The following is a 23,386-nucleotide window of genomic DNA, read 5'->3' as shown; positions in this document are numbered from 1 at the left end:
GTCACAGGGCCACTGACAGCACTGCGCATGTCACAGCTGCCCTGCCTAGTCCTGCAAAGTCAGATATCACCCCACGAAGAAAAAAACTCATGGCATTTTGCTATTCAGACAGCTTTCAGCTCAGCACTCACCCTTCATCTGCCTAACAGCCACTTTTCACATTAAGCTGTTCAGTAATTCAGGAAACGCAAAAAAGGAGAAAGGCAAAGTGTGTGCCAAATGCTGGCTACGTGAGGTTACTGTTGGTACAAGCCCATATGCCACAGCAGCAGAGAACAAAGGCTATTATACAGCCTCGTTTTGCATGAAACCCATGTGCAATGCAGCCCAGAGGCAAGTGTTCCTGCTCACTCTGAAAGGACAAACAGCAGGTCTGTTGGGTTTGAGGGTTTGTATTACAGATTATTTGCTTTTTAAGACTTTAGCTGGTAAAATGTTTAGCAGAACACAGCAAGTGCCACAGAAAGCCGCCTGGAGCGGTTCTGAAAAAGCCCATCTGTCTGGAAACCCAACCTTCCTTCTTTGGTGTCTCTTCTCATTAACATAGGAAGAACTAGAGATGTACTTTGCTGAGTGTAATTAGAGCACAGGGGGAATCAGACTGGGGAGTTCTTTGTTTCCACAAGGTCACCAACCTTAGCAGCCAACACTGCTCCAGGTTCTTAGCATGGTTTTAATAAAAGGCTTGAGGCAAGCACATGTACTTGTCAGTGCTTTCTTCACGTGGAAACTACCTGAACAATGCTTAATGCATTGCAGCTTGAGAGAGGCTGGTCTCTAACACAGCACAGTAAGAGGGCAGGCTGGGTTCTCCCATTCCCTGCAGGATCAGTGTCAGAAGTGCAGATGCTGAAGCTCCAGAGAGCTGGCAGAGCTGGGAGCCTTCGCTCTCAGACGATGCAGTTCTGCAGTGAGGATCCTGGGGTGGTCTGGGAGACTTGCACCACAGCACAGGTCAGCAACAGCTTTGGAAAGTTGAAGCCAAATCTGAAGATAGCAAGAGATGATATCTGTAGTCAAAGGCCCTGAAAGGAAGGGTGATCATCTTGAAGTCAAACATGGAACACGATGGAAAAACAATAACAGATGCTTCATAAAATATGGGGGTAAGTAACATTCCCCTACTTCTTCAGTATCTGAAATGCACCAATTTCAAACTCTTGGTAAGAAGTACCAGCAGTACTGCCACGGTCAACAGAAGCCATTACTGATACATGAACTGTAAGTGTCCTTTCCCAATGCCTCTGTTCTTCCACCTCATTCTCCAACCCCTGCAAGCCCACAGAGAAATGAAAATAGTGAAACAGACTACATTTACCTTTACTTTGTTCAGATTTGTGCACAGAAACAGCATGGAGCAGGTTTCTCTCTTAGACCACCTTCAATGGAAAATATAACTCATTCCTGCTATTCCTCTGGACACATCCCCATGAGTCACTCCTCTCTGAGGGCCCTGGCCCCCTCATCCACAGCATGGAGACAGTCCTCACCCCAGGAAGTACTCCGTGACCCTGGGAAAAAGCATCTGCAGTGGTGGATGGAAATACACCAGACTGACACCAAAAGTACTGCAGACAAACAGCATGTAACCACTAGAGGGCATCAAGAAGAGATGCAGAAAGCAGCAATTAGATGCTACCTGGCCATCATGAAGCAGGGACGGACACACCAGCCACACTGCACCCACCATGGTCCACACAGCTCATCAGGAGAAGTATCACTTACAGCTCTGCTACCCATGCTAAAAACATCACCACAGTTGTATCGATCAAAGGAGCAAACAGCAAATCTTCACATCTCACTAAGGTTAATCCCCCCCTCCAAAGTCTGTCTGGCTTTGTTACTGTACAAACCAACACTCTTTGTCCACAAACAAAAAAAAAAGGATTTTTAAATTGCTCTTTAAATAGTTGATTTACCTTTTGCCAGTTTGGAGATCCAATCTAATTAAACAGGGAAAAAAAATGGTTTAAAAGAAGCCAACATCCACATCAGTGCATTTTCAGGAGCTCAAGTGCAATGGTGTCACTATAAGCGATTCCAGAGGATGGCTGCATTCTCAGCAGCAGCTTTCTTGCATCGAGCTACAGCTCACGACTGACTGGAAACAAAAGGAACAGGTTAAAGTATCTCAGCAAGACGCTGTACAGACGTGGCTGCAGACTAGCAGGAGAACTTGCTGGATTTATTTACAGTGCTGGGGCCGTACTCAGCCCATTCAGGCCCACTGAGCATCAGAATTGCTAACTCATCTCTCCCTGCACAACAGGACAAAGCATCCTGTTCAAAACAACCCGATCCAATACACTGTGGGCACCATAACGAAAGGCAAGGGAGAAAAATAAATCTGGGAAAAAAAATCCAGAAAATACTTCTCTCCACAATTCCATCCGTTCAAAAAGATGCAGGACAGACATCGTCTTACAGGGTTGCCTTCAAAATTAGCTACCATTTCTGGGCCTGCCTCCGAAACGACATGCACACAGACTGCAAGGCTCAGCCTCTGCCAGGAGAATGACTGACACTTCTGCCTGAATTCTCATCCCACTTGCCTGCGAGTTGCCTGGCAGCAGCATCTTTGCAATGCAGAAGAGCCTGCGCTGCTGAGGACAGGCAGCACTGCAGGCATCAGAGCTGCGCGCTGCCCACCTGCACCTGGCAGGTACCCATCGTGGCTGAGCTCCACCATCCGTCACAACAGATGCCAGCATCACTTTGCCAACCTGGAGGAGGACACATACATGCAGAAAAGCAGCACGGCAGCCTGGACAGATTTGGAACAAGCCAGCGCTTACTTGTGCTCCTACCAGCAAATCCCACTTGTGCCACAAATAAATAACTGCACGTTGAACTCATTTATAACACAAACAACTCCATTTCCTCCTTTACATCTCAAGAAAAGTCATGCCAGCATCCCACACTGAGGGATAGCAGTCCTTCCTCCAAACTGGCCACGTACACCCAATGCAGCAGGGCAAGGGAGCAGCCATGGCTCATGCACACAGCAAGATGCAGCTCTCAACCCACAGCCATCTTCCTGCTGAAGAAAGCTACATGTTCAACACGATGGTAGCACATGGAGGATATTATGCTCTGCTACAGTTGTGCATCTATAGCATCCTACAGAACAGAAGGCCCCATCACTTTGGGCTCACACTGCCCAGAAGAGCGTGCTATGGGAGAGTCAATGGCTTCACTTTTTACCAGACCTCTTTGTCTAACTAATGCAAAGGATAACAACCCAAATTCTGACCAACCTCCTTCAGAAACACTTTCTTCTATGCAACAGCTGTCACATTAATGAGGTACATATTTTCCATGGCAGTTCAGTCATCATTCTTCTAGCTCACATTCCCATTGACAGCACAACACACCTATGCCAAGGGAGAAAATTCAGGTGAAGACTTACAGCTCCAATCTTCACACACGACAGATACTTTATAACTGAACTGAGTTTAAATGGTCAAGTCAGCTGTTACCCTACCAGTCTGTGGTTTAGTTCCTCCTGGATATCCTCACCAGCCTGCACAGTGCTGCCAAGGTACGTGAGCTGACTCGCCTCTCATAGTTCCGTGCCTACAGACAAATGCTTCTGCTGGGAGTTCCTGGGATTCTCATTAATTTTTTTTCGTAGTTAATTATTAACTCTTTTTTTCTGTGAGGTTGGACAATCTGTTTTTAATACCACGTTGCTTGAGCCATCCTCTACTAATATTTCATCAGTGAAATTTAAATCTTGCCGAGTTCTGAGGCTGAGCTGTGCAATCCCTAGGTCATACCACGCTACATTTTTCTCCTCATAATGAAGTCGCTGCCAACGTGAAACAGGAGAAGCGAGAGTGCAGTTGTGACACTGCTCTGCCTTCCCCCTCAGAGGATCAAAAACCTCCTCTGAAGGGCAAACTCAAAGCATCCTCAGCTTTTCCAACTTTTAATAGCTTAGCAAGACCCGGGGAGATCAGTTCTGCATGAGTGCAACCACAATCAGTTGAAAAGTTATGTATTTTTGTGAGCCAGCAGAACATCCCACCTTCTAATGTGCTGTAACAATGCTGAACAGGCATGGAGAAGCCGTGTCCAGGCAGGCACATACGCAGGCCCAAGGACCGGAAGGCAGCACACACAGGTTGCATTCCCACCACTGCCAGTGACTCACATTGCCTGACACTGCCATTCATTAAAGCAAGAGTGAAGTGGGGATAATAGCTATTTACTAAAAACAGAGGAGCGTGATTAGCTTTAATTAGCACTGTCAAGTGACTTGAGATTGTCAGGTACAAGATGTGGGAGAGCTAAGTCTTATTAATTACGTTACTTCCTGCAGCCTTAAGTGGCTCGGCCAGTCCAGCCACACTTCCGATGCGATGCGACGTCCTGCCCTGGTGAGGTTGCTCAGACAGGTCTGGCACAACCAGAACAAGGGAGCAATCAGCTCACGCACTGCAGGGCCGCTGCCAGGGCAGCATTTTCTCCTCCCACCAAGGCCAAACTACAGAAAGGCGTTGTTTCTGTAAGAAGAGGTCCAGGTGCTCAGCTGGCATCTCACCACCAGCAGCTGTGCTGATTTTCCAGATAAAGATGTGTCCTAAGGAAATGAAAAATCCTCAAGTGAGAGTAGTCAGATCTCTTCTGTGGACCTGCCTTGGCTTCAGGAAGGAAGAGGAAACCTGTCCTTTGCCTTTTGTTACTGTCATTAGATCTAGAAGACAAGACCTCAGCATTAACAAGCACAGAAAAGAGGGAACAAACTGAAGGGCTGGCTTACGGAGTAAAAAGGAAGCCGTGAGTCTTTGCAGTGGTTTCAAAGTGATAAATCCACTCTGCTTTGCAATTCTGCCTCACACCTCACTAAATAGCTTCAAAGCAGCTAAGAGAAATAACTCTCAATAACTCTCAATCTTTCCACTCAAAGCTCCACTTTGTCATCACTCACGAATTCCACTTTTCTGGCAATTCACAGCTGACCTCTAATGAAGACTCTGTTTAATTTCAAGCTAACAAAGCTTCGCCAGCTCAGCTCATGACCAGAGCACAGTGAAGGCCTGGTTTTATTGACTTTCCATCAAGAGCCTTCTAAACACACGGCAAAAGGTAAGATCATGATGCAAGAACAATAAATAATGTTTTTTTTCAGTCCTCCGTAATCCTCGTAATGCTCGTATAGCACCACACTAGATCAAGGAGCTCCCACTTTCTAAAAAGCTACACCAGAGTGACCAGTTCCTTAATGAAATTCTCCCTCAGCATCAGGTATTCATCCATGAGCCTTTGTGGGAATGTGGAATTACAGGTAGCAACGCTGCCTTCCACAGAACAGCCCTGACTCAACTGCCCACACCAAGCAGCAAGGAAATCACTTAGTCAAGATCTGTGATCCAGAGGACACAAAGGAGATCAGCGACCAGAGCACAGTTTTGCCAGCTGTTCCAACACTGGCACCATGACAGAGAACCTATCATATCACAGAATGGCCTGGGTTGAAAAGGACCACAGTGCTCATCCAGTTCCAACCCCCCTGCTATGTGCAGGGTCGCCAACCAGCAGCCCAGGCTGCCCAGAGCCACATCCAGCCTGGCCTTGAATGCCTGCAGGGATGGGGCACCCACAGCCTCTTTGGGCAACCTGTTCAGTGTGTCACCACCCTCTGGGTGAAAAACTTCTTACTAATATCCAACCTAAACCTTCAAGAAAAGTTAAAAAATGAAAATAATAACAATTAAAAAAAAAGAAGTGCTGGACATCATCCCTATTCCCAATGTTACCTTCAAAGCACCAAGGGCTCACTTTTAAATATCTGGGTTTGTGGGTTTTTTTTTTTCCCCCCAGCAGGAGGAAGGAATTAGGAAGCCAACGAGAGAAGAACATCCTCTTAGCACTGCCATTACACAGCAAACAGCATTTAAAGGAAACCAGAGGCGTGGATCCCATCATGATGAGGTCTTAAACGAAATAAATGAGGGTGCTCTGCGAGCATGAAGTCACCAAACACGTCCTATCCGGGCAGGATCCTCTCACACACTGTAAACGCGGCTCCCAGCATCTGCTCTTTTCCAACCTCCTAACTCAGCAAAGGCCTCTCTGTGCTCCCCAGCCTAAGCTTTAAGTAACTGTAAACGCATTAGCAGAAAATCCTTATTGGGAGCACAGCCCTGGGAAGGCACTGCGTGAGCCCAGGCACGGCTCAGAGCCTTCCTCTCTGTGTATGCTCAGGCAGGGGTGACAGAGCGGCGAGGTCAGATTCAGCTGTAGGGGCAGAGGGCAAAACTTCTTTTCCTACATCGCTACAACTGCCTTTGCAACTGAAAAAAGGAAATAAAATAGAATAATTACAATAAAACACAGATCCTTTCCGATTCCAAATTCAACACCACAGCCCTAAGCTCCAGACCCGCGGCTCCTTCTGCCATCCCCGGTGCTTCTGGACCGAACCCAAAACCTCCCGCGGGAAGGCACCACACAACGGAGCGGCTCTTCGCGGAGCCCCCTCACAGCGCACCGGGGCCGGAACCCCTCCGAGCCCCCGCAGCCCTCGGCTCAGCACCACGGGCCTCACCCCAGGCCCCAGAGCACAGCCGGGCTCCGGCGGTGCGCTCCCCTGCCCGACCTCCATGCTCTCCCCCCTCCCCTTCCTCCCGCGCTCCCCTCCCGCCCCGCCGCCCCCCCCCCCGACCCCCTCAGAGGGATGCGCGGCGCTGAGGCAGCGATGCCCGGCGGAGGGGCGGCCCCGCCGCGGTGAGGGACGGAAGGAAGACGGCTGTGGCGCAGCTCAGCCCGCTCGGTTCCGCCGCCCCGCGCCCGGCCTCGGCCCTCGGCCCACCGCCCACCGCCCACCGCCCCGCCGCACTCACTCGCCGCGGCGCGGCCGCCTCGGAACGCGTCCCCAGCGCAGACGGAGCGCGGCCGCAGACGCGCACCAGGCAACCCCGCAGCGCCCTCCCCCTCCCACCGGCGTTCTCCCATTATAAGAACGCCCTCCCTCCCCGTCGCCCACGAGTGGCACCACCGCCGACCAATCGCCGCCCGCTGGCACATAGCAACAACCCGTCGATTGGTTAGACACGGCCGCAGCCCATTTTTTCCCCACCAATCGGAGCGCGGGGCAGAGGGGCGCTCCCGCCCCCCCGTCTCGGACACACACACACAGACGCACGCAGCGCTCCCCCCGCCCCGCCGCCGTCGGCCTCGCGCAGGCAGCAGTTGGGCGGCGGCAGCCAATGGGAGCGGCGCTGGCGGTGCCGGCGTGCAGCGCGGAGGGGGAATAACAAACAGCGCCGCTTCCTCTTAAAGGCGCAGGCACGGCGGCTCCTCCCAGCCCCACAGCCCTGCGGCCTTTTAACGCCGATCAGTTAGCGTGATAAACCTGCAAAAGGCCAATTATTCAGGAGGCGTGACGCTGCCCCCTCTGAAAAGACGCGCCCTTAATTAACGTTGCTATTTGATGTACCACGAAAGCACCGAGAGGGGAGAAAGCACCGAATCTCTCCTGCTGACTCGAGACTTTTAGTGCTGCATCGTACTCACATCGGTAGCCATGAGATCTGTTAACAGCCCCCGTCAGCGCCCACAAATTCTGCTTGCAGCTGACGCTGCCGGCCCTGCGGATCGAGGTGCTTCCCTCGAGCACCTCAGCTTCTTCAGTTATACAACGGGGGCACCGCAAACCTTTTCAGACAGCTCAAAGCGACGCTTCCATCTGTCAGCAGCGGAAGGTTTTGCCCCACTCGCGGCACCGACGAACCCGCAGGCGCCGCTCCCGCTACGCCGCACCCTCCGCAGTCAGAGCGGAGCCGCCGGCAGCTGCCCGGTCCCGGTGGGCTCCTGCGGGGCTGCAGCGCCCCCTGGCGGTCTCCAGCGGTACGGCGGGGGCGGGTGGGAGCGCTGGGACACGAAGGGCAGCCCGGAGCCGCCGGGGAAGCCGCGTCCCGTCGTCGGCCTACCCAAATTCTTTCCAAGTTACTAAATGCTGCTGCTTACGAAAAGCCTGCTTCACCTCTTAGCTAATACAGAGCCTCGAGGCTCTGCAGTTACGCTTGACCTTAATAGCCGGCACTAAATGTAAATCAACGGCAACCCAGTAGGAAAGCCGCAGTTGTGCTTGGAGGAGCAAATATTCACGAGCTTATCACGAGGAAAAGCACTTGGGCATCAGTGCTGTGCTCAGAGCACACCGTCACCCAAGGACACACAACCCGCAGAGGTTTGCTACCACGATGCTGCCCAGCAGCACCGACCACACTGAAAACACAGCTGGTTAATTGCCACCAGCAGCTCCCTCTCACCTCTCAGAGGCTTTTAATACCCCATAATATGCGGATCACATTTGTTTTTTCCCCGTTTGTGATCAGGTTTATCCCCTACTGCTTCTGCCTTCAAATGCGCTGCAGGTAAATCAAATAGGAGCTGACTTCAGAGCTTTGCTGCTGAAGGCTTTGCACACAGAAGGCAGGCTCACCTCCTCTGCAGGCTTTGTTCAGCCCCACGTAGTGGCAGATGCTGTGGTTACTATGGGAAAACCAATATAAGTGCCAAAAATAGTTCGGTGTATATAAGATACCTCCTTTTCTGAGCATCCATCCCAAAGGCCACCACCAAGGTTTGGAAGTGTGCTACAGCCAAAGCACAGCATCATCACAGTAATCACACACGGGACTCGCAAGGAAGTAGTATTTAGTTGTAGATCTTTTATGAGCAAAGATATCTGAACGTGTCACATTTCAAGAACATCGACCTTTCCTTACAAGAAAAGAAAAAAAAAATCATCACAGATTTTCAGCTAGAGAGGTCCAAAACTGTTTCTGCAGAATAAAAGTGCATGGGATACGAGCATCGTCCTTCATAAAGTGTTTTGCAAAAGATGGAGAACACAGCACGTATTAAACAATGCTCAGAGTTCAAATTACCCAAAGGGAACAAAAGAAATCTCTGCTGGGAGACAGAGGTTAACTGAACACCCTCCTGGATGGCTGAGCAAGACCTCAACCAGTGGTTTTCTGTGCAAGTGGTTTTGAAATCAGCTTATGGAACATTCAAACAAAGGGCAGTTCAGAACAGACATCATACAGACTCCTCCATTCCACGTCATTTTGTTACATGCAGTTATTGTGGCCTATTGTGAACTGGTGCTCAGATTCATGGCTTCTTCCACGCAATGCTGTCTGTGTCAAGAGATCAGCCTTTGGCTCCTTTACTGTGCTCCAAATGAGAGACTGAATGAGTTCAGCAGTCATTTCAGCACTCCTTTCCATGTATCTTATTTAACCTTCAGGCATTAAGCAGCAGATTTATCACGGAGAGCTCATGTATGAGCAGCACAGTCAAAAGCCACAGCAGATGTAGGAAGAGCAGCAGTTGAAGAATGTGTTGAGCATCCCTGAAGGCACAAGTTCCCAGCAGCACTGCTACAGCAGAACGGGTAGCTTATCGTGTAAAAACAAAGTCCATCTTAATAGCAGTGTTCTGTCATTCAATACAGGATAAAGCAAAATAGTTTGCTTATGCAGCAATGGGGGAAAACTGAAGGGAAAAAAATGAAGTCATTGTGTGTCCCATGAGAGACCGAGTCCAGAAATCAAAAGTGGTGTTTTAAAACTCAGCTATTCCTAGCCTGAGAGAAGCCCTACCTTGTGCTATTCAGTGGCATTGGATAAAAGCAGAGTTGTGTTTGTGTCTCAGTGGAGATGTGAAGGTTGGAAATTGGACAGCAATGAAATTGAGTAGAAAAAAAATACATTGCATGAAAACGTAGGATGTGGAGCTGTAAGTGAACAGTAAACCAAATCCAAACACAGAGGGCAGTAGTTCTTCATTTACCTGCTGAGATCCATATGGAGCCTATTCTGAAAGCATTCTGTGAACATCAGAGAACAGGAAGAAATACGACCAGATTGATGATTAGCAGCTACCTGACCAGCATTACTGGTCTGAAGTCAAAACAAGAAGCACAGCATGTGATAAATCATGTAATCCTTATTCCTATGAGCAGATAGGAAGTTACGTTTTCCTCTCAGTCATTCAATATACAACAGGCCTGATTAAATTAAAAGGAAATTGAATCTACAGCCATCTCAAGTAGGCAGACATTGAGCAGGACACCCATTAACTCACTTGTCACCACTGTCACACGTTCAAACTGTAAATGCAGTAATGTCTTCTACGTCATCCATAAGAACCCCTTGGAAAGGAACTTCCCTTTTCTTAAATGGGCATTGCACAAATGGGACTGTGCACAACACGAATGAATGTTATCCACTCAGATGGACCTGACATCCTACCATGGGTGGGCATAATGGAATAGCAAAGATGCTCCACGACTACAGGTATGGCACAGCAGCCTTGCAGTGAAACGAGAGCCCTTCCAAGTCTGAGATGGGAAGGGAAAAGAATTCATTACTTCACAAACTTTTAGAATAACAGGGATATCTTGCAGTGAATCTCTCCCTTGTCCTGGCTACTGTAATTATTATTGAATGAGATCACCTTCACATGAAGGTCCGTAGGGAATTAGATACTATCATCACTACACAACAGCTGTGTTCCAGCAGTACCACCTGATGACTGGGCTCTACACATGTCACTGTGAATAATTAAGCTAAAATAGTCAAATTCATGCTAAAAACCCTAATGCCAAAGCAGAGGCATCGCAGGCCCGGACATGTCTGACACACAGAGCATCTGTTCAGAGGGGCAGAACAGCACTCAGCCTCTAAAAACGCATTCCTATCCATCCCCATTCCAGGACATTGGGGGATTCCTGGCTTTTGCTGGGAAAATTACCTCTGAGTCCATGCCCATCAACTTCATCCATACTGAATGTGGAGAAAAAAAGACTAAAACTTACAGATATCCTAGACTGATACCTGCTCCTTTTACAGGCATGAATCTATATATTTATATATATATATTTATATATATATATACATATGTATCTCTGCTTTGGGTGAATTCATTTAAAACAAACCTTTTACGTTGCTCCTAAAACTCCTGACCAAATTTAAAGTCTTTTTTGGTCCCTCATCCAAAACAAAACAAAAACAGTTTCCCATTAATCGAGCCAAGAGGTGTCAGAGCTATGAAAGTGCAAAGGACTCCTAAAAACATTGGTTTCCTTTGTGAAAAGAGTATTTCAAAGGAGGTGTAATCTCTACCAAGTGCAACCTCCCTCTATGGGAAGCTCACTGTGGCAGCCTGGCAGGCAGCTCAGATCCAGGGGCAAAGCAGATCCTTGCAGAAGAACTGAGCAGACTCAGCAGCAAGCACAAATGCTGTGTCTGGACCTTGACCAGTGAGTCACTGTATGACCATCACATCAAAAAGGAGTCTAAATACAGCTGTACGTGGAGCTCAGCATTCTTATCAGTAAGAATAATTGAGTAAACCTACACTGACCAAGTGGGTTAATTCTGGTTTGGGGGGGAAAAAAAAGGAGAAAGAAAGAAAGAAGTGGCTGCTTTTACTACCCTTCCCAGGCCGGACTGACTGGCTGCCCACAGACTCTGCTTCCTATTTCTCCTGTGCCTTGTTTCTCTTTCTTACCCTACAACTTATCTGAAAAGTAAAAGCAACACAAGCAATACATACACAAAGGGTGCACTTTCAGAAACCCTCTGGTTTCTGCACACTAAAATATAATTGGGGTAATTGACGTGTCTTGACATCTGCTTAGGAACACTTGTGACTGGTAAAACAACACTTATTATCTACAGGTATCCTATCCAGCAACTTTCTTCTTAGTCACGACTATGAGTGAAGGGCACCTTTGCTACATGATCTATTTACAGACGTAAACTATGCAATTAAAGTCTCAAAATAAATAGACAGCCTTTACATCAGGTGGCAACCTGACGAGGTCAAGGATCACCCTCCCAACAACATGATTTGTGGACATTGCTCAACTTTCCTTTGATTAAATTGCTCGGCTCCATCTGTTCTGCAGAGTCTTCCCTGTCCTCCTGTATTTACACGGGATAGTTGTGTAAGAACTCCTTGAGCTTTGTGGGATAGTCTGTCATGACTCCGGTTGCTCCCAGATCAAAAGCTCTCTTGTATTCCTGTTCTTCGTTCAGTACCCAAATATATACCTGCAATGCAGAGAGACCCATTATTACAGGAAACACTCAAATAAAGAGCAGTGACTGCTGACCTGGATTGCTCCATGTCATTGCTACCATGACAGATGATGCCACGTGTATTAAAATCATTACACTGTGATGCCAAAACACACAAATACACCCTTCTCCAAAGGCAAACGAGGTGTGGGAAGACATTTTCTGGCTGAATTCAACTCCAGTGTTACCCCAATCTTCAGGCATCCCCAAAAGACAAGAAAAGCCCCAACTGGGAAAGCAGCTTTGCACATTTTGTAGCTGAAGTTTGTCCACCCCCCACCCCCACATAACAAAGATTTGCTTCAGGTTATGTAGATCTACAAAGGATTTGAACTGAAATAATCCTCACAGAAAGGAGCAGAGATCATGAACCCATCTTAAGGCCACGTCTGCCTTGTTCAGGTTCTCCCCAGATCTAAAGCAGATTTCCTGTAGCTTTGCCACACTGTACCTGAATGCCCCGAGCAGTGAGGTGGTCGAAAAGTGCTTTCCTCATTAGCAGTCTGCAGAACAGAGAAAGAGACTTGTTTGAGAACAAGGAGCATGGGTGGGATTTTTAACCTCAACTGATGTTCTCTAATACAATTCCCACAGAGCATTTAGACTCAATGGTTTTCACAACAAAGTGATTAAAAACTCAACTACAGAAAGCTTGGACAACTCAACCCCACCCAACACATCCAGTCTGAATCAATAATGGCTATTTGTATCAGTGTTCTGAAGAGCAAATCCTCATTCCCTGTACAGACACCCCTTACGATGGCCAATACATCAACCCCTTTGCCTTCAAATGAGATTTTTGCTCTTCACATCAGAAGATGAGAGAACTCTACTCATCTGCCACTTAATAAAGCAAATGGATGGCAAACCCAGGAGCAGCAGCAGCAGCCACTCACTGCATCTTCCGTAACCATCCAAGTGCCCTCTGAAGCACAAATAGCCTTCAAATGCAACACACTGTGTGTGAGCCAAACAGCACCTCCTCTGACAACATCAGGATGCAGCCACAACCTTGTGAAACACAACAGAGCTGCGCTGGGCATCTGCCTGCATGGCAAACAACCAAACCCACACCCAAGTACTTTAATAAGTCACACTGGAATACTCTGCACTGTTACTGCATCTCAATATATCTGCGTGTGTGCATGAAAAAAGCTAACTGTACAGGAACATAAAGGAAAGACTGGAATATGATTTATGCTGCACTGACAAAAATGCTGGAAGAATCTGAAGGAGATGACACCCCAACAAGTACTCATTGCAATCATTTGCTCTTTGCTGCTTAAGCCAGCTGCCAATACTGAAACTAAATATGATGAAGCATTCAATAAGGTTAAAATCTTACGTGTCAGCTAGCCAGATAATGAATTTCTGGCTTCTTGACATCTTTTCTGGTTCTTTCAGCCTGTTGAGGAAGAGGATAAAAAGTTAGCAGGGCACTGATTGAGGTACTGAGATGGTTCTGCAAAGGAAACATGAGGAATTAGTCCTGCAGCTTCTCAGAGCAGTGATTTCTCTTTGACTTCAAGACAGGGACTTAGAAGTGGGTTACAGGAGAGAAATGTGCCACGCTTAAGAGAAGCAGCAGAGATGGGTGTTACGTTTTCAGTATGGTATGAGGAACAAACTGCATGCGAAACCTCAGATCTACCCTGGCACTGACTTCCCCTTGGCCTTGAACTAATTTGCTCTGTTTCCATATCTAAGAAAGAAGAAGAAAGGTGCAAAAAATCAGTGATTTGTCCAGCACTGCAACATACTGCTATCTGGATGGCATCAGCACCAGCTGCCTGAAGGCTGTATTTGCAGGAGATGCTATCAAACACTGATATGCACAGCATCCCACACTAATAGTAGCTTAGCTCAGAGTTGGCTAGAGACACGTTATAGAGGAACATAAAACCTGTATAACTTTCACTTATGAATACCCAAAAGCAGCGGACCTAATAGTAAATAAATACTATTTGCTATCTTCTGGGATAGAACTATAAAGATGCCGAGCGTATTCTTTACAGTCACCCTTTCCACCTAAAGGACAGAAATGAATGGACTGAATTCGACCTCAGCAAGAGGAGCATCACTACAAAACATATAATATGATATGCTGAAACTACCAGAACACTGAGAAGAATGGAGTCATTGCTTCAGTCATGGGTTCAGACAGGGCTCAAAGTTCCTTTACTTCTCCAGGAAATGGACATTTCAAGAGCTGGGTCCCTCCTACCTCTCCGGACTGAAGTGGAAGCACTCCTTCCAACAGAGCTGTACTCCTTTGCTGTGTGACACAGCTCCTTCAGAATGCACCACATCACTCTCTGCCCAACTGCCCATGCACTGTATTTCCCTTGGAACTGTTCCACTCCACTCCTCGTTCGTGGCTCAATTTAATGCTCAAGCTGCCACGACCACCCATTTGTTCTACAGTTATTTCAGCGTGGCACCCACCAACCAACTCCAACTCACTTGAGGATGATGGAAGGCATGGGGATTTCCAAGAATTCTTCCTTGAAAGGAATGAATGGCAGCAGACCGGTGTAGAACAGGCCCAGCAGCAGCAGGACACGTTGCAAACAGAAGATGATGGGAATGTCAGCATTCTGCAAGACCAGGAATGAACAATTATACCTCATTGTGGCTAAGATAACCGTATCAGCTTCCTTAGGGCTGAGCATAACTCAGTTTACTTCTAAATTGGATCATTTCTTAGCACAAAAAGGAACAGCAGTTACAGCTGTAAAACAGCTTTATGCCAATATAAGTGAGTGGCGACTGATATCAACACCCACCACTTTAATAAAAAGAAACATCCAATCAGCAACCTTTATAGGAATTGCCTTTGCATCAGATGAACGATGCACAGCCCTGGCAACAGGAGGTCCTGGCATTAAAATCATAAGATTCCATACATTACAGAGCAATTAAGCTTTATTCCCTAAGTGTTGCACTGCAGAATATACGGGTGCTAACTTCACTTGATTTGTTCCAACAGTTTCCATTGTGCTTACAACACTAATGCAAAACTTCAGATCATTACTAAAAGTCCGGCATGGCTCCATCAGCCTTCCTTTATGGGGTGCTTTTTGTACCTGTCATCACACAGCAACCAGAGGGCAAGAAGAAAGCTCAGCTGGATGCACTCTTACCTCCTTCAGACACTTGGACACCACCTCGTAATTGGCATTCCCCCATACTGTCAAGTGCTCTCGTTTATACTGACTCACCAGCTCTGAGACCTGCAATATAGAACCCAAACAGCAGAAATCTAACGTGTTTTCATTGACTATTAAAGAATAACTTAATTTCAATTTTAATTGCCACTTTTTTTTACTACGTAAGTCATCACAGGAAAGAGAGATCTTCTACATCCTCTTCCGTGTTAAGATGATTACACTACTTTGCATTCAGGACAAAGAGAGAAGGATGTCATGGGAGGCAGTGCCAAAGGCCCCACTGATGTCCAGATGGACAACAGCAGCTCTTCCCTTGTCTGCTGACACGGTCAGATCTTGCACTACATCTCTACCTCCCACATTATATATACATGTATAAACGTGGCTTAATGAGAACGATTGGTGGTGGGTGGACGGTTGGACCGGGTGATCCTGTGGGTCTTTTCCAACCTTGGTGACTCTCTGATTCTATCATTACTTCACATGTGGTGCAAGATGTGACGTAAAGGATGCCAGCAGCCTGAAATCCATCTTCTGGGAAGACTTCAACTCCAAGAATCTGTTTTGTTTTGGAACCTCATCATCATCACACGAGGCTCAGCCCCACACCTTCACACGCACCTTCCTGATCAACACGTTGTTGTTCATTTTGATGTCAATGTTGACAGGAGTTTGTGGGAATGCCTCAAACACCTCCTTCAGGAGAGGGATGCGGTTATCTTTGCCCTCGGAGTGACTTTCTGGGGAAACAAGAGGGTATGTGTATGCATGTGTATAACACACTGCAGGCAAAAGCTGAAACGTCAGAGCACTCATTATCTTAACAGTAAAAACAGTGCACAGAAATGAGCACGTTTCCCACATTCAAACACCACCTTCACCCATAGCTGTAAGTAATTATGAACAGCCCATTCCTGCAATGAAAACACACTGAGACATTTTGATATGTAGGTCCCGACTGCATGAGATTCAGTCATTATTTTTGCAACAGCAGCAGTGCAGGCATCGTTAAAGCCCAGACTGAGCCAGCATGGGCTCAGCTGCCAATGCACGCCAAATGCAGCAAGAAGAATCTTTCCTTCCAGGAAAACACACTGCAGAAGCACTCCTTAAGCAGAGGGGACAGTTGGCAAAATCCCCACATTTTAATGTCTGGAACTGCTTGTGGGTCTATGGACCACCACACACCACCAAAATGATTGTATCTGCTTTCGGATGCTTCTCTTGTGCAGATCCTGATAGAAGCAAACGCGGCCCTCTCCGCTCCCTTTGCCAAAATAAGACATTGCCAGATGGAAAATGAGTTACCAAAACTGCAAACTGAAACAGCAGAAGACAAAAGCTCACCTTTCTGAAACGTGACATCCAACTTGCAGAGATACGGTGGAAGTTCCTTAAAGGGAGAAAAAAAAAACACCACTAACTTAAATGGCAGGGATATAATCACGACTCTTCTTGAAAAACCCATTGAAATTGTAGTTCATAAGCCATGCAAACTACCTTTGAAGGCAAAATTAATCAACTCCATTTCTTGCCTGAAAAGCAATTGTGTGTTTCGTTCATTCATTCTGGAACTACGTGGCATTCCCGGAGCTCTGCTGCCCACTGCTGAATGAGGCACAGTGTGTCCAACACCCCCTGCAAACTGAGAACCCCACTCCTATTGGACGTAAAGGCAGTCCAGCACAACAGTGCAGGTGGGATTCCTCTTCCAGTCTGCCCATCAAGTTGCTGGTTATAGGAGAACTTGTTGGCTAAGCTTCCCCTCTTCAGGCTCTGCATGCACACACAACCTTCCTGCCCACCCCAACCACCCTACAGACACATCCTAAGCATCACTGAGCACCAAAACGTTCCTCCAGCTTACAGAGTACTTGAGGTCGGATATGTTGACGTCGACTCCTGTTGACCTCTTCAGGTTCTCATCGTGGGACACGACCACTTGCTCATCTTTGGTCAGGTGACAGTCCAGCTCCAGCATGTCCGTCCCTATGTTAACAGCACTGGAAGCAAAGAAGTCTGCCTTGAAGCACAAATGCAATTTGTACAGGTCCAGGCTTAACACACGTGTGTTATTCAGCTGAACCAACCTCAGCAAAGGCATTTTGTATGCTTAACGATGCAACGGATCCTCAAAACTACACTGCCAAGCAAGGGACAAATAACTCTATCGCAGCAGAAAGCTGATGCAAGGATAAGCAAAGCACTGTGAATCAGAGCTGGGATCTGGACTGGGAGCTCAGCACTTCATTGCAGCCTACCACACAACATACAGAAACACCACTGTTTAACAGATCGTTGGCTCCACAGCTCCGTACCAATGGGAGATCTGCATCACCACAGAGAAGGCTCCAGGTTCAGTAGAATGTGCTCTGACCCAACCACAGCAGAGTTCAGGTTGTAAAGCAGAACACATTCGCACACCAGGATGGCAGAGCTCTTTGCTCACTGAAGTTCCCAAGCCATGGCACATGGCACGGCCTAACAGAGCACGATGTAGAGGCTTTGTGAATGCTGAGCTGACCAGGAACTTTCATTGCTGTTAACGCAGTGCTTCAAAGTCTCTCTCTAAACCAAGCCTGATCATAAAAGAAATGGAAATGAAGCAAGATAAAAATATCTGGAGGGTTTACTTAGCAGCTTCCTGTCAGGACAACAGTAACCTACATGTCTGCAATGGGGACAGCCGTGTCTGGGAGTGAACTGCTGGGGTATCTTTTGTGCCAGAGCCCCACGTACTTTAAGACACTGCAAACGTCCTCTTTAGCTTAACAGTAATTACTCTAAAACCTCAAAGCACCACGGAAGCATTCACAGCCTATGATGGTAAGGAAGAGCCCAACAAGCCCACAAGGATGTCTTTAACCACTCTGGCACAAAGAGCTGATTGCTCTCCAGAACACAGTGATGCTATTTGCAATTGGCAGCTGTGATCAGTTGGAAACCCATCCGGACCTCAGTGCATGTGTTACTCTGTGACAATAAAGTAAAGCAGAACAGGAGCAGCGTTACCACACAGCACGATCCGAGTCCCAGGACAGCCCTTAACACAGTTTACCTCTGAGAATTAAATACAAATAAGCTGTGACACTACATCACTACTGAGACATGGTTGCAAAAGGAGCACTTTTGGAAAGCGTGGTAGCAGAGCTGCAGAGGGGCAGGCCAGCAGGAACCAAACACAGCTCTGCTCAGCTTCCATGGAGATAGAAAAGACTGCAGCGCTTTCAATGGCACCGTTTGGATGGAGAAGCTGGCACTGCTCCGCCTGCGAGGCACTGCACAGACTGCTGAGCCCACTCCGTGCAGTCAGACCCAAACAACAGCCCCATAGGAACAAAGAGGAGCCCACACAATTTGGTTGCTGCCCTTTGGCAGCTGTGGTTTTAGATGTGCTGCTTTTGCAAGGGCCTTTGAGAAGGCTGTTAGAATGCACTGCTTCTTACATGCTTGGAGGCTTAAGGGGCTTTCCAGTACCAACTCGATTGTAAACCCATAGATAAGAGGCTTTCACACATTGTGCAAATGAATTATGCGTGAGTGGGGAGGAAACTTAACTCAAACCTTCCTTAATAGCTTTACAGAAGGTCTATTAAGTTTGTTAACAAGCAGTCCTCCCGGGAGATGAATTCTTAACCTTCTGTATAGAGGAGGGAATTGAGCACCATGAAACCACAGCGCACAGAGAGCAGTGCACACAGCAGCCAAAACTGAAGTGGCCTGCAGGGCAGCAGCACGTGGGGGCACACTGCTGTGAAACGCCTTCTGACCAGGTAAAAAAAGTGCATGGGACCACTTAGAAAAACAGCTTCAAAATGATAACCCAGCAGATGCAGTGTCCATCACAGGCGGAAGCACCGCTGCTTAAATTGGCTGGAAGATGAAGAAATGAGACCCCAGATTTCCTCCCGTGAAATGAGAGCAGCGTTAAGCAACCCATGCAGGTCATCCACAGGAGATGACTTCAGCGCCATACCCCGAGCTGGTGGCAGTCACACTGCGTGTGCACACGGTGCAGTGATTGCTGCACGCATTACAGACAACGAGGGCACCACAGTCACACACATAGAGGTGCTGTTGGTACTCACTGGTGAAAGGCTGCCATCGTGTTCTCCAGGTTCTCCCCAGCACCTATAGAAATAACAAGAACAGGCACTGAAACCCTTCCCTTCACCTCAGCAGGGGAAAGAAACACAAAGCTATTAGATGAGAAACACGTGTTGAGGAATTAGGATGAAGAGAGAGTTGGGGTGGAGGTCACGGCTGTCACCTCGGATTTGCATACTTTGAATAGGCAAATGAGAGCATTTATTTTAGCAAATGCAACACCTCTTCTGTCAGTGCTCCTGAAACAGCAGCAAGCTGTCAGCAAGGGGCAGTGCTGCTGGCAGGGGGGTCTCACAGACAGGGAGTGAAGCACATTAACTCCAGTGGGGAAAAGAAAGGAGAAGCAAATTCATTTCTCTCTCTGGCAGGAATAAACCCTGCAAACTCATCATTGCTTCCATGAAAACCTTACACGAAGCATCAGCACGGTGAGGGCTGTGCCTTCTCCATGCTGGGGGAATGGTTTTACACTGAGACAGGGGAGGGTTAGGTTGGATATGAGGAGGAGGTTTTTCATGCAGAGGGTGCTGACGCACTGAACAGGTTGCCCAAAGAGGCTGTGGATGCCCCATCCCTGCAGGCATTCAAGGCCAGGCTGGATGTGGCTCTGGGCAGCCTGGGCTGCTGGTGGGCGACCCTGCACATAGCAGGGGGTTGGAGCTGGATGAGCACTGTGATCCTTTTCAACCCAGGCCATCCTATGGTTCTATGATACGTAAGGAGGAGCAGAACTGCAGGAAGCCACAGGGAACGATGAGGAAGGACAGTGATGCAAATCCTAACCACTCTGCAGTGAGGAAGGGCAGGCTCTGTAAACAGCAATTACAGGGGCTGCAGCAAGGCCCTGCCCATTAATGAGGCGTCGTCAATACACACTTAGCTAAGTCTGGGCTTAGCCAGTAAAGCAATGCAATTCTACGTGCACACAACTAGCAATTTACAGCTGTTTTCATTGGGTTACCTGCGCTGCTAAGCTTCCAGAGAGGCTTACCTGACAGAATCCCAATGACCAAACCTCTGTGGTTTAACACGTGGTAAATCCACTGCAACCTCTGCAGTGTGGCATTCAGGGGTGTTTTATGAAGTTTGGCTTTAGCGTTTGGGAGAGGTTAAGTGGCAGAAGTGACACAGGGATAAAGGAGAGCACGAGAATCCCATCAGAGGCTCTGATAAGCGCCCAACTAACAGGAAAGCCCCACACAGCACACGGATTATTAGTTATAAATTAACTGCAATTGAAAAGCTTTCTCAAGGGTGACAATCCTGAGCTGGGAGACAGGGAAAGAAAACTGCAGCCAGAGCACCATTCCCAACACTGATGGGCAGAGATGAGCAGAAAGACGACTTCTGATGATTCCTGTGAGCAGTGATGTGCTGGGCAGGGAGGGGGGGGAGCAGCTGGAAGCAAAGAGCCTGACTTGTTTTATGGGGAAGTGAGGAACAGCCCTGAGATCAGCTGAAATGGGAGCTGCACATCAGCAATACGGCCTTTGCAAAGCACCCTCGGAAAAGGGAAGTCCAGCAAGCAAGCTTTGCAAGCATCCCTGTGGGACACGAACGAGGCAAAGTCAAGCACTGCCTCAAGAAAATGACCCTCATTGATTCTGGTTTCTTCAGTATGAGCGAGACGTGGATCTACCAGAGGAGGGCTGGGAAAGTTAAGCGGTGAGGGATCCTTGGCTGAGTGCACTGGGATCACTGCCTGGAGGACAGAGCAGCTCTCATCCCCAGCTACAAACACCCGACGGGATGGAGGCTGAGCCAGTCCTGCCACGGGGCACCCCTGAGATGCCACGAGGTGATGGGAGCAGACTGAAAGCCTGGGGTTCACTTTAAGCATAAGGAAAAAACTCCTCTCATTGGAAGAGCGACCAAACACTGGCACAGGTTGCCCAGAGAGGCTGCAGAGCCTCCATCCTTGGATGTGCCCACAGCTGGGCAGTGTCCTGACCAACCTGCTGACGGTGGCCTTCCTCCGAGCGTGGGGTTGGACACGGCGACCTCCTGAAGGTCCAACCCACGACTGCTGGATACAAATATGTACCTCATCAGTGAGACAGGTCCCAACTCCAGCCTTCCTGCCACTCCACGACACCTCCCACAGGCTGACACACACACACACACACACACACACACACACCTGTGTCTGAAAAGGCCACCTTGGTCAAACAACAGCTCTGCCATCAGGTCTGTGCAGCTGCTGCTGACAAAGGAAACCAGCACAGATAATCGGGATCTCCTTATTGACCCGTGGCAACGATTAACTTCCAAACTATGCCAAAGGTAAAGAAATAACTCAGGGGTGCATTCACAGAGGAACCATGGGCTGAGATAAGAAAGCTCCTGTATGAAGGAGGCCTCCGTTCAGGAACCATGAACTCAGATAAGAGAGTCCTGCGTGAAGAAAGAAGCCAAACCAAGGCATGCAAAGCCTCACCTCGGGGGAGGAAAAAGCCGAACAAGCGTTACCTCGAGCTCTGCAGTCAATTGGAGCGATGCAACGAGGAAACCTGACACTGCTTGCAGAGCTGCAGCACGATGAGCCCCGCAGGAATCCATCCCGAGGTAAACGCTGCAGGGCATGAGATGTAAGCGATCCTCAGCCCCACGGCTGCATTCCCACCCAGGTGCACTCCTGCTGCTCACGCACACACAGGGCAGCTCCGAGGGCCGGACTTTGCCTCCTTGTGCCAACACTCCCTTTAGGGAAAGCCTTCCTGCCCTTCTCACGGCGCTCAGCGCCCCTTCAGTGCCCCCTCGGAGGCTCAGGGCTGCGTCTGAGCCGAGGCTGCAGCACAGAGCTGCGAGCAGAAGCGGATGGAGGTCACACCGAGCGCCCGCAAAGCCGACCCGCAAGTTTGCAATGGTTTCCTAATTAATGAACGGGCGGTCATCAAAATCAGCTGCCCAGCAGGAAATAAGGCAGCAGACGCGCCGAGCAAGGCGCGCTCTGTGCTCTATTTAAGGCGGTGAGCTATCAAGGAGCTCAGCTTGTCCCACAAAGCAAATGAAAGAAATCCGAGCAGGAAAAGCTTTCAGAGCTCAGCTGTAATACCTCGCAGTAAAGGAGAAACGATGAACCGCACTCAAACCCCACACGAAGCGCGTGGGAAGCGCTCAGCCCACGGCACCTCGCACCGAATTCAGGGCAGGACCCGACGAGACAGCGGGTGCCGTTTGTACCACCGAGCGCGGCTCAGCGCCGACCCCACCGGCACCGGGCGGGGACGAAACCTTCTCTGTAGTTTCCCCTTAGGGGGGAAAACGGCCCCCAGCGCACAACTCGCGGAGCGTTTCGGGGCGTTCCGGAGCAGCGCTTTTACCTCCGCGCTCATCTCCACGGCGGAGCGGCGCTGAGGGCCGCGGAGGACGGAGCGATCCCGCAGCGCCGGAGCGGGGATCGGCAGCGCGGCGCCCGCAGGGGGGAAAGCGCCGCACGGAGCCGATTGCGGGTGACGCTGGGAGATTAATTCGGCTCTGAACCGAAGCGGCGGTCAGCAGGTGGCACCTAAAATTAGGCGGGGGGAGGAAGGCTGGGAGCGGCGCGCCGCGGGCACGGCTCGGCCGAGGTCCGCCCGGAGGGGCAGCGCTGCGCTCGGAGGGACCCCCCGCCCCGCGCCCCACTCACCGCCGCGGTGCGAGATGTGCCGGCAGCGGAAGCGCTGCCGCTTGGGCCGGTGGAGCAGCCCCGGGCACTTGAGGAGCAGCGCCGAGGTGAGGACGTATCCTCCCAGCGTGGACAGCACGTAGAGCGTCGCCGACATCCTGCGCTCCTCCGGCCGCTCCGAGCGCGTCCTCCGCCCGGCCGAGCCCAGCCCGCCCCACCCCCGGCCCTGCCCGGCCCAGCCCGGCTCCCCGCGGGGCGGCGGCGGCGCTGCGGGATCCGCTACCACTGCGGCCGCGCAGCCGCACCGCTCCCTCCGCCCCCGGGCCGCGGGGAGGCGGCAGCGCGCAGGCGCGGATCCCGGCGCTGTGCTTTGCGGGGTGCGCGCTCAGCTCCGGGCG

The 23,386-nt window shown here is 49.3% G+C and overlaps 2 protein-coding genes and 1 long non-coding RNA gene across 17 annotated transcripts in view; all 3 read right to left on the bottom strand.

The window, feature by feature from the left end:
- YPEL2 (yippee like 2) overlaps positions 1–7,778 on the bottom strand; it is a 31,515-nt gene extending 23,737 nt beyond the window's left edge. For 2 of the 15 annotated variants that reach the window (XM_046902407.1, XM_046902406.1), the window contains exons 1-4: positions 6,849–6,940; positions 1,920–2,101; positions 1,319–1,511; positions 636–1,025 (exon numbers count right to left, since the gene is read on the bottom strand). The gene's annotated coding sequence lies outside the window, so the exon portion shown is untranslated. Of the gene's footprint in view, positions 1–635; positions 1,026–1,318; positions 1,593–1,919; positions 2,102–3,257; positions 3,375–3,484; positions 4,586–6,848; positions 6,941–7,521 lie in introns of those variants that run through there. The other 13 variants (XM_046902405.1, XM_015295781.4, XM_046902404.1 and 10 more) reach the window with 12 other exon arrangements.
- Positions 7,779–8,661: 883 nt separating this feature from the next.
- On the bottom strand, positions 8,662–23,209 carry GDPD1 (glycerophosphodiester phosphodiesterase domain containing 1). The gene is made up of 10 exons (NM_001318414.2): positions 23,010–23,209; positions 19,363–19,405; positions 17,142–17,277; positions 16,622–16,667; positions 15,896–16,014; positions 15,248–15,337; positions 14,568–14,701; positions 13,450–13,509; positions 12,556–12,607; positions 8,662–12,077 (listed from the first exon to the last, which is right to left on the bottom strand). The coding sequence occupies exons 1-10, from the start codon at positions 23,143–23,145 to the stop codon at positions 11,955–11,957; spliced, it is 939 nt and encodes a 312-aa protein (NP_001305343.1). The 5' UTR covers positions 23,146–23,209; the 3' UTR covers positions 8,662–11,954.
- Positions 20,736–21,844, bottom strand: LOC121107279. Its single transcript, XR_005841028.1, has 2 exons — positions 21,522–21,844; positions 20,736–21,407 (listed from the first exon to the last, which is right to left on the bottom strand). It is a non-coding gene; the product is annotated as an uncharacterized LOC121107279 (long non-coding RNA).
- Positions 23,210–23,386: the final 177 nt, after the last annotated feature.

Source organism: Gallus gallus, chromosome 19 (assembly GCF_016699485.2).
Source record: "Gallus gallus isolate bGalGal1 chromosome 19, bGalGal1.mat.broiler.GRCg7b, whole genome shotgun sequence".
Lineage (NCBI taxonomy): Eukaryota > Metazoa > Chordata > Aves > Galliformes > Phasianidae > Gallus > Gallus gallus.
Note: the sequence above shows the minus strand (reverse complement) of the source record. Positions and strands in the feature narration are given on the sequence as shown.